This window comes from Drosophila virilis, chromosome 3, assembly GCF_030788295.1.
Source record: "Drosophila virilis strain 15010-1051.87 chromosome 3, Dvir_AGI_RSII-ME, whole genome shotgun sequence".
NCBI lineage: Eukaryota > Metazoa > Arthropoda > Insecta > Diptera > Drosophilidae > Drosophila > Drosophila virilis.
Window position 1 is genome coordinate 21962717 of NC_091545.1, and position 17669 is coordinate 21980385.

General features: G+C 40.3%; 2 protein-coding genes across 16 annotated transcripts in view; both read left to right on the top strand.

The window, feature by feature from the left end:
- The window catches only part of LOC6623466 (CUGBP Elav-like family member 4), a 322828-nt gene that overhangs the window by 203214 nt on the left and 101945 nt on the right, over positions 1–17669 (top strand). For all 14 annotated transcript variants that reach the window (XM_032434332.2, XM_032434339.2, XM_070208199.1 and 11 more), the window contains one exon: positions 328–376. In XM_032434332.2, coding sequence (XP_032290223.1) covers positions 328–376 — 49 coding nt within the window. The remainder of the gene's footprint in view (positions 1–327; positions 377–17669) is intronic.
- LOC138911078 (uncharacterized) lies at positions 6713–12176 on the top strand. Of its 2 annotated transcripts, none has more exons than XM_070208191.1 (2): positions 6713–8328; positions 8406–12176. In XM_070208191.1, the coding sequence occupies exons 1-2, from the start codon at positions 7076–7078 to the stop codon at positions 8509–8511; spliced, it is 1359 nt and encodes a 452-aa protein (XP_070064292.1). In that variant the 5' UTR covers positions 6713–7075; the 3' UTR covers positions 8512–12176. The 2 variants fall into 2 exon arrangements, with proteins under 2 accessions (XP_070064292.1, XP_070064293.1); XM_070208192.1 differs by having other exon boundaries at positions 6723–8350.

Below are 17669 nucleotides of genomic sequence, written 5' to 3' on the forward strand. Positions count from 1 at the left end.
ACAGAGCAGCCAAAAGATGGGCTTGCATATTGAGTGGCATTTAAATGCTTGAAACTGCTCTGTGCTGTGGACGAGGCTTGAAGGTGTTTATGAAGAGTGCTACATCATCGAAAGTTGATGGTAGAATTGCCAAAATGAATTTGATAATGGGATTTTTAGTGCTCAAGAGCTGAGTAATTGACGTGTTTTTGGAACAGAAAAGCAAGTTGATTATCATTAAATAGAAAAATCGAATACACAAGTGTCAAAGTGACTTGTTTATAAATTAAATTGAGCAACAAACTTGTAAGCAAACTTTTCATGACATCTCTATTCTCTATTTTGCAGATGAACCGTGCTTTACAGCTGAAGCCAGCTGAAAATGAAAGTCGCAGCGGTAAGTAATCAAATCCAAAGTTATGACCGACAAATACTATATAATTTTATTTCACTTTTCCATTTGGCAATTCAATTTGCCGCTCACCAATCAAGTCGCCATAGGTGCCCAGAAATATAATTACTTTACTGCCAAACACATTTAACCGTCCAAAACTTGACCCATCGTCTTTATGGAAGTTTTCTTGGGTTCGGTTCCTGGGCAAAAGTGCAGCGTCAACGAAACTTTCTATTCACACCTTGTCTAAGTATGTGCTGAATTCGAACACGAACCCAAACTTGAGCCTTGCTCCCTCCTCCTCCCCCTCCTTTCAACACCTACAACACACGTCAGCTGAAATTACGGGTGTGCTTCGATAAACTGTCAAAACTGTCTGCAAAAATTTGACATTTAAAAAAAATGGAAAAGAGAAAATCATGAAAAAAAAAGAAATAAAGAAAACACAGCACTGGTTTAGAAAATGGAGGGTGAAAAAAGTTATAGCAAAACAACGTGGAACTGTCAATGGCAGGCAATGGTTGCCGGACAAGGGAGCTCTGCTCTGCTCTGCTCTGCCCTGCCCAGGTCAGGGCGCCATATTGTTTTTACTGGGCTGCCCCGCTGTTGTCATGTTTCACGCTTGTTTCTGACAGCACAGCCCCCATGCCGAAGCCCTCGAAACCTTTTGGAATACGTACAAAAAGTGGGCAAAGATTTGCATAATTTACACAGCACTTGATTTTTCTTTTTGGGTCATTTCTCGAGTAGTTCTTGCATTGATAAACTTATTGACAAGCTCATTATGCATGAGGCAGCAAAATGGTGGCTTGTTTTTTTTTTCATTTTTTTTAAACATATTGGAAGAATTTAAATTTAATATTATAAACAGAAAACTGTACTTAAGAGAGTTGCAAAGCTAGGTAGAAAAATATGAAACATGTCATCTAAATGCCTTAATGCATATATAACGTAATAACTTACGTCACGTAAGCAAAAACGTAAGCAGATCTATTGTCACAGTTATGTTACAGATGCATGCTTTTATGCGCAGCTGCAGTTTGATTTGACGTTATGCCTACGTAACGTAAGCAATTACGTAAGCGAACAAACAGCGCACATACGTTTCGAAATTGGTTGGGCAAAGAGTATGCTCACGAAATTGAGTTGCCCGAGGGGCAGGTGGCTGCCACAAAAGTCAGTGCACTCCGCGCAATCTTTTAAGACATTTTCAAGCTGGCAACGCTTATCAAAGCAGCACAGCGCCCAAAATGTCCAATGCACAAATTGCTTGTGCACACACACACACACACACACACACACACACACACAGAGTGAAAGAAAAAAGTAATAGGAGATATGGCAAGAAAGAGGGAATGCAGAGCCATTGCTCATAAGAGTCAACGTTGACGGTCGGTGGACGGTCGTCCGTCGCTGTGGCAAAAACTTGACAAAGTTGATGTGTCAAATCAGCAGAAGGCGAGTTGAGCAACGCAGAGCAGCAGGACTCGAAACGAAGGATGCCATCAGCTATACAAACGGATGACCTTTAAACTTTGCCAAAGGACATGAAAGCACTAATCGTTACGTTGCTCCCTTCATTCATTCAACGTTCATTTGCCAGTTGCTTCGATTTCTCCATCAGCTCGCTTGGCTCGGCTCTGCTCCGTTGAGCTCTTGGAGCGCTTGGCGGCAACAATTTAAACTTTTCTAATCCGCTGGGGATTCAAACTTCAAGTTGCAGCGCTGGCAACGCGGCGGCAATCTGTCCGCACAATTGTGTCGCTCTGGATGCTGCTGCTGCTGCTGCTGCTCTTTACTGTCACTGCTAGCTAGGAGCAGCAGGTCTGGTGTTGAGGGCCAGTTCCCGACCCGGCCCATCAGCAACGCAATCAAGTCGACATTTTTGTTTGTTGCTTTGTTTGTATTTCGTCTCTGCTACTGCGAGTGCTGTCGCTGCTGCTGCGACTGCTGCTACTTTTTGGCCAACAAATTTCCAAGAAATTAAAGCTCTCAACTTTCTGGCCGCTATCAGCAACGCACTTGGCAACTCAACAGCATTTCCGACTTTTGACTTTGGCTTTTGTTCAGGCCCAAAAGCCTAGGCCAAATGCAATTATACAAGGACAAGTTTAATTGCTTGGTTGAGAGCTCAGCTAAAGTCGGCTGCAACTTTAGCGCTGACATTTGCAGTTTGTTGTTATTGTAGTTTTTCGTTTAAGCCACTTGAATTTATTTAAAGTCAAATCAAGCAGAAAACATGTGCACGCCTAATTTTACGCGTGATCAGACCAAATGGTATTGTGCTCTGAATTTGGCCAACTCAAAAGACTTGCTCGTTATTGCCCTTCTTCTGCAATTTTATCAATTTTAACTCAAGTGAATGCTGACCGCTTCCCGTCCTTTCTCTTTTGAAAAAGACTAAGATTGTTGCACATTTTCCTTTGCCTTTTGTCTGTGTCGCATACGCAATTTTCTGTGTGCCATATCTAAAGTCTGATGACTTTCATTTCGTTTGCCCTGACACACACACACACACACACATAGACACACACACATACGAATGCACACGTTTAGTTATTTATCTTGATATTCTCCTTCTCTCACAAATACACACTCACATACACGTTCATGTTTCATCATTATCAAACTCATATTGTCGCCAGCTTCGTCTTCGTCTTCATCTGCGTCTTCGTTTACGTCTCTCGCTTTTACGCGTAATTTGTACTTGTCTAACACGTAATGATGTCACGTAAATTGCATACGTTGACGTTACGTTGCGTTGCGTATTTTTAAACTGCACGCCCCCCACCCACACACACACACAAACACACACACGCACACTCACACAGCTTGGGCAAATTGAGCAAAGCGAGTGAACGGGCGAGCGAGCGACTTAAAGTCAAATTAATATTACTCATACGCAGCGTTCCTCAAGCAATGTGTGTGTGTGTGCGTGGCAAAGAACTGACACAAGCTGTCTCTATATCTCATTCTTTCTCTTTTACAAGTTCTCTCTCTTTCTCTCTCTCGTACATAAATAAATTGTGAAATCCGTGCCATTTCCTTGAGCGCAACACAGATTTATGTTTCTAAATGCGCATTAATTTCCTTACCTTTATCCTGAGCTGCTTCTGCCTGGGTGTGTGTTCGTGTATGTGCATATTTGTGTGCGTTTCGTGTGTCATACGTCAGTAAATCAGCTGACTGCTGCCTGCTTTCCGTCTTGGCTCATTCATCATACTTATAAATATTCATTTCCTTTGCCGCGCTGTGCCCAAAAATGATTGCAAAAGATTAAAAATCAACTCCATAAAAATATGCGTACACACACACACACACATTGCCTTGATAAATTACAAAGTAAATTAACAAAAGCAGAGAGAGAGAGAGAGAGAGAGAGAGAGAGAGAGAGCGATGCATAAAGAGAGAGAAAATTAAATATACAATTGCTTTGTCAGTCCATCCATCAGTCAGTCAGTCGGAAAACGTATGTGAAAATTCGCCATTCGCCTTTCGATTTTCTTATCGATAACAAAACAAAAAACTTTGAGCGGCTCATTTTCTGGCTGCGCAGGCAGCCTGATTATTACAGACAACGCCTCATCAAATTGAAAAGCAATGAACTATGAAAAAGCCCGAATACAGAGAAACTAACCCTAACAACAAGAACAACAACAACAACGTGCTTCTAATAAGCGACAGGCGCAAAACTTTCTCGGGCAGCGTGGGAGGCGAAAAACTAATAATAATAATACGCAGCGTTGGCTGCAAAAACTTTTCTCATTTGTGCACAGTTTTCCTATGCCAAGCGCCGCCCCTCCATCTGTCGATATCTGTGAAGGCTGCTGCTGCTGTTGCCAATTCGCATGATTACGCATTTGAATTGTATTGGCGCCAATTTGTGTTGCCTACTTTTCGGCTAGGCTGACGCTGGCCAATTTCATTATCGACACTTTACCTGGCACTGCTCGGCGGCTTTTACGGCCAACGAAAAACTTGGCTTATTAGCGTGCAACACAGCGGAATGTCTGTGAGTATATTTTAAGTATGTTGAATGTACGCAATAAAAAGAGAAAGCAGGCGACAAATTCAATTGAATTTATATTGTGCTATGTGTGGTATATGCTTAGCGAGTAGATTGGAACTTGTCTGGCGCAAGATGATTGGCTTCGGCCGACGAGCTAAAAGCGGGCGGCGCAAATTAAAAAATTTGCCACTAAGCCCAATAACAAAGCCGCATACAGACAAAAGGCATAAATAAGGGCCAAAGAGGCTAAGGGCAGCGCCTAAAAGCAGACATCAATTTCTGTTTTTGCTGCTGCTTCATTCTTTCTTGGTGTACATCTGCTCGCTTCCAGCCCCCTGCTCAATCCCAAATTCTTTAATCAGCTTAAATTCACACGTACCAAAAGCGACGTATAGCCATTGATTGGAGGTTTACACGGCCTTACTCCACCCACACAATTCCCGAAAATCTTTATATTTCTCTGGTGTGGTCCCCAGTTTTGCTCTGTTTTTGGGTGCTGCTTGCTGCTGCTTTTATCAAAGCCAGTTCAAAGGCGCGTATGTGTATTTAGGCTTTTATTGTTTTTGACCTTTTCTTTTTCTTCTTTTTCTGACAACAAAAAATCGATTTTCACACACATACGCAGCAGCCCACGCACAGCGGAAGAGCGAAAATGTTGAGGAAACACTTTTGCCCAAATAAAACTAAATCACAAGCCTCAGCAGCAGCAACAAAAGCAGCAGCCGCCGCGTTTGCAAGTTCAAATAAGCGATAATAAGTATTTATATGCCCGAAAATGTAGGCAACACATTTTTTTCGTTTCTTTCGGTTTTTTATGTACATAGTGGAAAAGAGCCTGCTAAATGCGTTTTAATGTTTTTCCAACGCCAAAGAAAAAATAAAGAAAACAACTTTGAGTCTGGCAACGTCGCAGCGCAGCATCTTAAATATTTAAGCACACTTTTAGACGGGATATTTTGTTTTGTTGTGCTGTGTTCCTTGCGTAGTTTGTCTGCGCATCATTTTTCTTACGTTGTTGCTTGATTTTTTTACGAGCGACTGAAGCCTGTCAATTGGCTGAATGCCTCCAAAAAATGCCAGAGGCCTAGACGGAGGCACAGCGCAGAGCCAAGTGGCAGCCAAAAACGATTTGTAATGTTTTCTTGGTCGCGCCGGAAACGGAAAAGCACACAAACACAAATACAGACACCGACTGCCTGTATGTGTGTGTGTGTTGCTTTTAGTTTGTTATTGTTTTCTTTTCTTCTGTATTGGGGGCGGGGCATTCGCTGTGTTTAGGCCTGCCAAATGTCATCATTAGCGTTTCAATTGCCATTTTAGTCCGTGACACTTGAAGCATTTGCATAAAATTCAAGTCAAGCTGTTGACATTGATGGCTGACATTCTTTGATGTTTGCTTTTGAAAAATAAAGCCAAAGAAGCTCAAATACCCTGCAGCTGGTAGCCCGAAAAGCAGCTGCTAAGCGCAGATTATAGAGGATTGAATAAAAGACGGAAAGCCCTAGCCATATTTTTATATAGCATATGTTGCCAGACTTGGATTGGCAAGAGTTTCGAAAGTTTCTGGTATAAAAACAACAAACACGAAACCGAAAAACCTTTTACGGCCCATTTTGACTTAAAGTTATAGTTAAATGGTTTTATGCAGGGCATTAATGTGGCTGCCTGATCAATTTATTGTCGTGACATTTTTGGCTCTTTGATTGAAAAGTGTCGCGAGGGTTCAGCCGTGATTTACCTCAGCTCTGCTGGCCTCCCACCTGACCCGCTGGACAAACAAACACTACCAAAAAAAAAAAATCCCGCTGATCTTATCAACGCGGCAATTGTCTGACGCTTTTGCCTCTGCTTTTGTATGCTTACGGTGTCTTCATTTCAAATGTTGGGCTGGGGGCGGGGCGGCAGGGAGACAGCTTACGATAAGCGACACGCAAGGGCGACAGTCTGGGGTTGGGGGCAGTACAGTCGCGGCCGGCAATCAATAGTGTCAACAGCAGCACGACGGCTAGCGGGGCGTATGTGTAATATAAAAAGTAATTATTTCTTATGCAATATAGCCCTCAGGTGGAGGGAGCATATGGCACGGGGGGCGCGGGGTCCAGCCACATGATAAGCATCTGGAACAGCATTTTATTGCAAGCGGCGCAATGTTTTAATTGTTTGTCGTGCCGGAGCTGCCATCCAGCTGCTGTGTGGTATTATTTTGTGTTTCTGTTTCTGTTTTTGTATTTTTACAAGCAAAGAGCTCAGCCATAAAAGATTGTAATCTTAATTGCATTTAGAGTGCCTTGCATTGTAGGTTAATAATCATAAATGTTATGGTAATAGTCACCACATGAATGTGTTTGTACGTGTGAGGCATTTTGTTGTGGCTGCAACAATGTCTGCTCCATTTGCCAAAGCCCTCGAAAATATTGTAATAGGATAAGAGCATCATTGGTAACCCTAGCCAGGGTATTATAGTGTCACTATCTATGTTAATTATAACAGTACGATAAGTAAATATCGATAAAGAAAAGCGGCTGCAGAGAAGAAGTGGAAGGCAGTCTCTCTACAGTACTAGCAGTAAGAAGACGTGTTGTTAAAAATAAAAAGGCAACCCGAACATAAGTTAAATCAACGAAGAAAATCATACTATTACAATATCAGAAGTGGGATTGACTCAGAAAAAAAAAAAAAAAAAACACAACAAAATGGAAAATATAAATATAAATGACGTGTCAATAGCGACATTGAAAAGTTGGTTGGCATTACTAAATTTGCCAACAGAGGGTACCAAAACTGAGCTGATGGCGAGATTAAATAAGGTACCAGTGGATATCCGAGACGATGCTGCAAAGGAACTTGAAGTTCAACGTAACAAGGAACAGACAATTGAGGCTCAAAATGAGTTGCAAAACATAATGCAACAACAGCGTGACGAAATAGCAAATGGCGCCGAGATGCTGAAATTGATGCGTCTCGAAATTGAAGCGTCTCGAAAATTCCTAGAAGAATTTCAAGTAACGGTGAACCGCAACTCGCACATCGGCGGGAGCGACGGGGGAGAGCAAGAAAGTGAAGTCGGCGATTTATTGCAGCTAGAGGATGGTCACACTGAAGAAAGACCACGGTCGACGGATGGCAACGCTGGTGCAGCTGATTACACTGGAACGGATGGCAACGCTGGTGCAGCTGATCACGCTGGTGCAGCGGGCAACGCTGGGGCAGCTGGAAGGATCGACGAAAGTGGCAACGCTGTCGGAGGCAACTTAAATAATTGCATCCAAACTGGAGCGATGATGTTAGCCAAGGAAATTTTATTAGAATTTACTGGAGAAAGTGAGGTGCGTAAATGGGTAATGCAATTCTTCAATGTGGCCAAGATCTACAGACTAAATGATATGCAACAGCACTTGCTTTGTATAAGCAAATTGAAAGGCGGTGCTTTGAAGTGGTTGCATGCAGACCCTATGCGCATCATTGCTCCGATTGACGAGATGCTAAATCAATTGGTTTTGGCCTTCGGGGGAGGATTTTCGAAGTCGGAACTACGACAGAAGTTCGAGGATCGGGTTTGGAAACCAGATGAGGTGTTCGCCACATATTTTAGCGAAAAAAGCATATTGGCACAGGACATCAACATTGATGTAGAGGAGTTAATGGAGGGTATTATTCGAGGCATACCTTGCGAAAACTTGCGCACTCAAGCTAGTATGCATTGCTTTACCAATCCGGCTCAAATTTTACGTGCGTTTGCAGCTATAAAGTTGCCAATTAAACGGGTACGAAACCATGTAGTGAAACAAACTGCACAGGAAGCACAGGCGGACAAACAACAACGTTGCTACAATTGCAATGTTAAGGGCCATTGGGCCAAAGATTGTTTAAAGCCCAAACGGGAGGCAGGATCTTGCTATGCGTGCGGCTCAAAGGATCATTTAATAGCAGGATGTCCAAATAAAAAGTATGATATGGAAAACAAATATGTAAGATACTTAAGAATTCATTTTAGTAACTCATTTAACAAATCAATAATTGCAGAATGCCTTATAGACTCTGGCAGCCCTATTTCATTTTTAAAGGAAAAGTTTGTGCCATTAAAAGTAAAGCGTATGCCAGATGCAAATTCGTATGTAGGTTTAAATGAAAGTAAATTGAAAAATTTTGGAAAAATTTTATGTTTTATGAAGAAAAAGTTAATAAATGTTTATTTTAATGTTATAATTGTGGCAAATGAGTCTATGAGGTATGACGCTGTGCTTGGTAGAGATTTTATGGATTCTTTTGGTTTAAATATTGATTTAAGAACATTAAAAATTGTGAACGGGCATAAAGTTGATCACCAGAATAATGGTAAAAATGATATCATAGCTACAAGCTACAAAGAAAAACAAAAAAAAGTGGACGATGAAGATATCAAACACGAGCAAAATGAAACTATATTGTTAAATGATAAAATCGTTAATAAGGAAATAGTCAGTAATGAAACTGGTAGTGATGAATTAGTTAGTGAGAAAATTGTTAGTCCGGAAACGCTTGGTGATAAAGTTGGTAGTGATGAGATAGTTAGAAATAAAATAATTAGTGGTGAAATAGTTAGAAATGAAGTGATTGGGATCGAAACTGTTAGTGATGAGATAGTTAGTTATGGAGAGCTTAAGCTCGAACCTGATAGTGAAGAAGTTGTTAGTGATGAAATTATCTATAATCAAACCGGGATTGAAAAAGTGATTATAGAAGATATAGGAAACAGTGCAGTTAAAATTAATAATCATGTTAATGAAGCGCCAGTGAATAGCGAAATCATGGGAGTGTTAGAAGAGAATTTTGAGAAGGATATCTTAACAATAAGTTGGGAAGATTCTAACAAAAGAGAAAATATATATATTTTAAGTGAAGATATTGATTACAGCACAAAGTGTGAATTTGAAAATTTATTTGAAAATACTTATGTAAAAGCGAAAAGGCCAAATCAGCCAAAATTAAGACATGAGTTAAGCATAAGATTAGAAAACGACAAAGTATTTAATTGTACACCTAGGCGGTTATCTTATATGGAAAAAGAAAAGTTGCAAGAATTATTAGACGACTATTTAAAAGATGGAATCATTAGGCCAAGTTGTTCAGAGTATGCATCACCTATAGTACTAGTGAAGAAAAAAACTGGAGACATGAGGTTATGTATTGATTTTAGAAGACTGAACAAAATTATATGTAGAGACAACTACCCGCTACCATTGATCGACGATTTATTAGACAGACTATGCGGAAAAACAGTATTTTCAAAGTTGGATCTAAAAAACGGGTATTTTCATGTTTTTGTTAATGAGCAATCTATTAAATACACTTCATTTGTTACCCCTTTAGGACAATATGAATTTCTTAGGATGCCCATGGGTTTAAAAACTGCGCCACATGTATTTCAAAGATTTGTTAATAACATATTTTGTGATATGATAAAAGATAATAAGGTAATTGTTTACATGGATGATATTATGATAGCAAGTACAAACATAAAGGAACACATGGAGACCTTAAAGGAAGTGTTTATAAGACTGGTGCAAAACAAATTAGAGTTGAAATTAGATAAGTGTGAATTTTTTAAAAGCAGCGTTAAATATTTAGGATTTGTGGTGGATAGTAAAGGCGTTAGGGCTGATGAAAAAGGGTTAGAAGCGGTTAAATCCTTTCCAATACCAAACAAAATTCAGGGAGTACAAAGTTTCCTAGGGTTATGCTCCTACTTCAGGAGGTTCATTTTAAACTTTTCTATATTAGCTAAACCCTTATATGATTTATTGAAAAAAGATAAGAAATTCAAGTTTGGAGAAGAGGAGTTTAAGTGTTTTAATATGTTAAAAGATAAATTGTTAGAGGCGCCAGTACTATCAATATATAATTACAAAGAAGAAATAGAACTACATTGTGATGCCAGCGCAGTGGGATTTGGGGCTGTTTTATTTCAAAAAAAAGAAGATAGGAAATTACACCCGATTTTTTATTTTTCTAAAAGAACAACCGAAGTAGAGTCTAAATATCATAGTTTTGAGTTAGAAACGCTAGCCATCATTTACGCATTACGCAGATTTCGTATATATCTGCAGGGAAAACGATTTAAAATAATGACAGATTGCAACTCTTTAACTTTAACGCTTAACAAAATAGATTTAAATCCGAGAATTGCTAGATGGGCGTTAGAACTACAAAATTACGATTTTGAGTTAGTGCATAGATCGGGCAAGCAAATGCAACATGTGGATGCGTTAAGCAGATGTTATGAGGACATTTTAGTTATTGAATCCAATAGTTTTGAGGACAATTTAGTTATTTGCCAAAGCAAAGATGACAAACTGGTAGATATTAGAAAGATGTTAGAAAAAGAAGAGCACAAGCTATTCGAAATGAGAAATGGGGTCATTTACAGAAAAACAAATGATGGCAGATTAGTTTTTTATGTACCAAAGGATATGGAAGAACATGTACTTTACAAATATCATGATGAGTTGGGACATGCTGGGAGAGATAAGATGATCGATGCCATTGGAAAGAGTTACTGGTTCCCATATATTAAGGAAAAAGCAATAAAGCATATAGGGAATTGTTTAAAATGCATTGCCTTCGCCCCCAAGACGGGTAAGGGTGAAGGACTATTACATAGCATACCGAAAGGAAACAAACCGTGGGAGATGATCCATATAGACCATTATGGACCAATTAATGCAGGAAGGGCTAATAAATATATATTGGCGGTGGTTGACGGATTTTCAAAATTTGTTAGACTATATACAGCAAAGACAACAAGTACGAAAGAAGCGATTAAGGCATTAAAAGATTATTTCAGAGCGTATAGTAGACCTAAGTTCATTGTATCGGACAGAGGGAGTTGTTTTACTGCAAAAGAGTTTGATGAATTTTTAAAAAATGAGGGAGTAACGCATATTAAAATAGCAACGGGTTGTCCGCAAGCAAATGGTCAGGTGGAAAGGTTGAATAGAGACTTGGGTCCGATGATGGCAAAAATGGCGGAGCCAGAAAATGGTTTACATTGGGATGTTATTATAGAAAATGTTGAATATGCAATAAACAACACACAACACAAAAGCATAAAGAAATTTCCAAGCGAAATGTTATTCGGATTACAACAGAAAGGAAAAGTTGTTGATGAATTAAAAGAAAAATTAGAAGAGTTTACACAGGTGAACACGTGTGATAAAAGAAATTTAGAAAATATAAGAAAGAGTGGAGAAATATATCAAAAAGAAGCTCAAATCAGAAATGAAGAGCGGATTAATAAAAAGAAGAAAGTATCAGTAGAATATAAAATAGGTGACTATGTCATGGTAAAAAATTTTGATAGCACACCAGGAGTTTCAAAAAAGTTAATACCAAGATATAAAGGGCCTTATAGTATAGAAAAGATTTTAAAAAATGATAGATACTTGTTAAAGGATGTAGAAGGCTTTCAATTATCTCGCAACCCGTACGTTGGTATCTGGAATAGCCAAAACTTTAAGCATTGGATGCGAAAATAGGCAATAAGCATTAGTTATAAAGATAGATACACATATAAAAGACAGAGATCGGGAGCTCTCTTTGTCAGGATGGCCGAGTTGTAATAGGATAAGAGCATCATTGGTAACCCTAGCCAGGGTATTATAGTGTCACTATCTATGTTAATTATAACAGTACGATAAGTAAATATCGATAAAGAAAAGCGGCTGCAGAGAAGAAGTGGAAGGCAGTCTCTCTACAGTACTAGCAGTAAGAAGACGTGTTGTTAAAAATAAAAAGGCAACCCGAACATAAGTTAAATCAACGAAGAAAATCATACTATTACAATATAGCACTCCAAACGTAATGCACTGACATTTGCAGAGTACACACCAGGTGCAGCTGGCAATTAGAAAAATTGATATTGTTGGCCACTACAAATAAAAAGTGCGCGTAAGTGGGCTAATAATATCCGCTAATGCAGTGTCATCAAAACTGTTCACTTATGTCAATGTCTTTCCTTTTATTATTTAATAATAACCCATAATTTTTTGTATTGTCCTCTTGTATTTTAGCATGTTTTTTTAACATTAAACTAATCTAGCAAATCTTTTTAGCTTCCTTTCAATTAAATCAAAGTTAGTATCATGTTTTTCTGAGTCAGTTAGGGCAATGTCTAACTAAATCATTTAATACAGTTGGTAATTTTCTAGAATATAGTATAAAATGTATACAATATGTATGTATAAAAGAACTCGTAAACTCTGGTTTCCCACAGATATCGTCTAAGAGTTCGGAGTTCCCAGTTGTTGTTGCTGCTTATTTTGTGACTTGCCAACACGCCATCTAGCCATATCTGCTACACACACACACACACACACTCAGGCAGCCGTCCTTGACGTGTAAAAGAGATAGATAGCATTTTATGAGCGTCCCGCAACGCCCCCTTTGGCAGCACACTTGAGCAGCCGGCCACAAAGCGGAGCTGTGGCGTTTGCTTGGCTCATATACTTTACAAATCTTGATAGCTTAATAGCAAGTAAGACGAACTGTGCGATCGCAGAGGGTGGGCGTGGAGGGGAGGAAGTAAAAAGCAAAGACATGTTTTGGCCAGCGGGCGAGCTAAAAGAATTCTGGCACATTAAAGACCCAAAGCGTAAGCCAAAAAGCTAAAATAATATGAAAAGTCATAAAAATAACAGCGGGGCGACTGCAACAAGAACAAAAGCAAAAACAAAGCGAAAAGCTGGGGAGAACAAGATTTGGGTTTTATATTCTTCATATGTGTATAGTCGCTCTCTCTCTCTCTCTCTCGCTCTCTCTCTGTCGCTCTGTCTTTGAAGGTGTGTGTTAATTTAGGCGAAATCAATAGAATCCCGCGCAAGTGTGGAGCGCTCTGCTTAAATGAATGTTACGTAGGTGGCGACAACAGAACAACCTGAATTTATGTTAAGTTGAGTCACCAGCAGCGACAAAAACTATAAAAATTAACGAGCTGCAAGTAATGGAGCATACTTTCTGGCGTTTTGGACCAGCGAATGGGCATAAAATGCGCTCCGCTGCCTCCGACTCGGCCATTGTTGCGAAATATGCTGCTCTGTCGCTCGCACACTCTCTGGCATCCCTCTCGCTGGCCCACACACTGTGTGTAGTATTATAATGCCATTATCATTTTTATTATTGCATTTTAAATGCATTTATATATGTATATATAAAGTTTGTAGATATGTATATATACAATTTTGTGCCTTTTTGTTGTGCCTTCCATTCATAATTTTTAATGCTTGGCCAGCTCACAGCTCATTAGGCAGGCAACAACAATCGACAACAAATTGTGAAAAGTGTCTGCTGCCAAGACGCAGGCGTAGACAAGATTAATGCATTGTTGCCACGTATCCTGCCACCCACACACGCACACACTCACACAGACACATTTTATTTTTTTGAAAGTCGCCTCAAAGTCATGTGCACGTCTCTCGGAGCCAGTGCTGTGCTGTTAACTGCATTTAAAGTAGTTGCTGCTTGTTTTGTTTTCTTGGTTTTGTATTTTTCTCTTCAAGAAAATGGCACAATAGTTGAACAGTCGAGTGTGCGCCGAGTTGGGTAAATCACACGACTGGGCGCCAGCAAGCGGGGCGGCGGGGGCTAGCAATGAAATTGGGTTTTGGGTTTGGTTTGCCAGATGAAAAGCTGAGTGGCCAAACCCCAAAGCATTGTTGTGGAAAGACGCAGATCAAGAGATGGCAAAATGGATGTTAACATGCCTGGGTTGTCTGGGAAAAAATATATCAGATTATGTAGAATCATGCTACACAACAAATATAAGTAAATCTGTTAACCAATTTATAGTTATTATATTTTAATTGTAATAATTTGGAGTTATATCTGAGCGACTTTTTAACAGTGTGTGAGATATGGCAAAATATATATGCCAGCTGCCAGAGAGGAAGCCATGTTTGTAGACCCATTCAACGCTTCATAGCTGTAATAATAGTTGTTTTTTCTGGCGTGTAAAGCACGAATGACCTCTGGCCTAAGATTCTAGTTGTTATTTAAAACACACTTAAAGCTCTGTGAATGCATTACTTCATGCACTCTACACGGGGACTCAGATTCTGCTGTGACTTTGTAGTTGTTGTTGTGTGTGTGTGTTTGCTTGGGACAAACGTGCCTTCAACAAAACAAGCCCTTGCCATAGCCATATATCTATCTATATAGCGAGTCAACCAACTATCCATCCATCCATCCATCCATCCATCCATCCATCCATCCATCTATGCAATGCAGCAAGTCATGCAGCGCAGCTCGCTGACCCGCACGCTGCCTTTGTCTGCCCCCAAAGCAGTCTCTGTTCAACTATCTATCTCCAGCTCTCCCCCACCCTATTTTTCAACCTCTCTCCACAGTCTGTCCAGCTTGCATGCATTTGGCTTTACAAACAATATTTGTTGTTGTTGTCTTCACACAACAACTACATCAAACTCAGGACTCCCATCGAGCTATGTCTATTTTGAATCCTCTTTTTCACTTTTGCCCCTCCAACGGCCCTGCCGCCTGTCCAGCCCGAACGCCCACACCGAAGACTAAACAAACTAATATGCTATGCTTAAAGCGTACATATTGGACTTACAGTTGTTGTTGTTGTTGTTAGTAGCTTGTTGTTATTTTTGATGTTGTTTGTGTACAACAGCCAGAGTGAGAGAGCAACAGCAGCTGTAGCTCAGGCTTCAGCTGCAACCGTTTGCCGGCTACTACAAAAGGCCTCCCGCTGCTCGCTTCCTTTCTCTCGCCCTCTCTCTCTCTCTCTCTCTGTCTCTCACTCGCTTTGTGCTGGCCCCGGCTGTCATATTTCGTGCTCTCACGCTGCCTACATGACACGCCATTGTGCTGGCCCAAAGTTTCCCACAGCGACCCGCTGAGCTCTGCAGCTGAATTCCCGAGCTGAGCTCACGTTGACGACCCCGCACCCGGTCTCGACTTCCCTGCACAGGCCCGTGGCCTGTCGCACGCTTATCATATAAATTCTCTGGCTTGTTATTTTTTTTCTAATTTTTATTTTTTTTTTTGCTGTTTTGCTCTCTGATCCAGGCCATAACAAAAAGGCTAAAAATGTTGGCTTGTTGTTCTGCCTGCTATTGAAGGCTTAAGCGCCCGACAGCCACTCAGTCATTCAGTCAGTTAGTTGGTTGAAAGGCGCTTCGGTTATTCGTCCTGTGCCTGTGCTAAGCAAACAAACACTAACACACTCTCACACACACACACACACACACACAAAATCAACGCCAGACAAAAACAACAAAAGAGCCTATCCCGTAGTCCATATAGACTATGTTCGAATAGTTCGCCTTCCACTCATGTCGTCACTCCGGCTCTTGGTCTATGCAGCAGCTGTAAATGCATTTTACACTTGACTGCTGTGGCGAGCATTGCCTATAGCTGTTGCCAAAAAATTGTTGACTTGTTTTTATAGGTGTTTGGTCAAAACTATACTGTAAGCAAAAATTACAGCACATGTCGGAAGCAAAAGAAGATGCCCCCAAATCTTAACATTTCGAGAGATTTCGCCTGAGATCACATGAGTTAAGTAATCAAATATTCCTCTATACTTGTTTTAAACAACTAACATTTTTGCAATAGTTTTTGCCTTTTATCTGACATATCTTTCTTATCTTTCTGTTGTGTTAGTGAATATATGAATATATGCTTCTTGAAGAAGCATTAATATACTTAATACTCATTATTATCGGCGCAACGAATTTTGGGTATAAAACACAACCGCTACACACTGATACGCAGACCATTTGGTAATAATATAAACTCATCAGTCTAATGAAAATAGTCCGAGGCAGACAACGACAACAACAACCGTCGCCTGTTGTCTTTAAAACTCTATCAAAATGCACGCATGTGTTTAATTACCCGCTTTGAGTAGAGGAGACGAAGTCACATTGTCGGATAGTAAAAAATTTACTACGATAATTAAAAATTTCACAACACAGAGAGAGATAGAGAAGGCGAGAGAGAATGAAAGCGAGAGAGATCTAATGAAAAGTGACAAAAAAGATGAAACGATGGCTCCGTCATGTGATGCGTTTCATATAAATTTCGAAACGTAAATACGAGTCCTGGCTGGTAATTAATAACTAAAGCAGCAGGAGCAGCCGGTCCAGGAGCAGGACGACAGCTGAGTTAAGCTGAACGAAGCGCTGCCCATAAAAGTATGCTACACAATTTTCAATGCTGACAGCGCGATAAAAATGAAATTTTATGTGCTGCTTAAGGGCGTCGCTAAAGGTTATTAAATTCGCGTCGCTTGGGGGTGGGTGTGGTTGCCTGCCAGGATTGTCAGGGCGCTTAAAGCTGTCTCGAACACATAGTTTAATTGAAAACTTTGCTGTGTGACTTTCAAATGACATTCAAATGTAAAGCCAGCAAGTAAAAAATCAGCAGCAGAACAAGTGCAGCACATGGTTATAAAATTATGATATGGCTTATGAGCGAGCAGCAGGCGACGGCAGTAGAGTGTAGCCGGTGTGCGGTGGGCGTGGTGCGGTGGGGCGATATAAGGACTCGCATTAAGTGCCATTGTCTGCCTGTTAACATGCTCATTACTAGGCAAAGGCAAAAACAGAAAGGAAACTGAAACTCGCTCATGACTTCACTTCAATTATAATTACGTCAAACAGTGCAACAGAAGAAAATGTGCAACTTGAGGCAAACAACAGATAGAACGTAGACCAGACCCAAACCCAACCGGGACTCACTTACCAGACAGACTTGTCGACAACACAAACAACTTGCAAGTGAGCATTTCCTTTAATGCCTGCCATTGCGCTTTTGCCATAGTTTTTTCTCCTCTTATATATATATATATATATATTACATTACATTTGCTCCCAAAGTGGAGCTCGCTGCGGACGACGATGATTGTCATTGTTTTTAATGCCATAGAGTTTGGTCTTTGGCAACATAATACGAGCAGCCCAGTCAAAGCACGGCAGCAAGCAAAAACTGTCTGAAGAAAACTCATAATTGCACAGCACAAATTGCAAGTTATGGGCTAAGTTGTGCAACGCAGAGCAAAGAACAAGGTACATATGATCTGAACTAAAAGCATTCATCATGTAACTTTAGCGCTAGGCAACGGGTGCCGGGGGTGCAGAGGTAATGGACAAGCGCCTGCCAGGTGGGCCAAGGTGCGAGTCCTTTATCTTTGATGCAATTTATGTAATAAATGCCTTAACGAGAGCATGAGATGGTGTCCCAAATTGGAGAGAACACTTTGAAGGATTGTGCCTAGGCACGAGCATATGT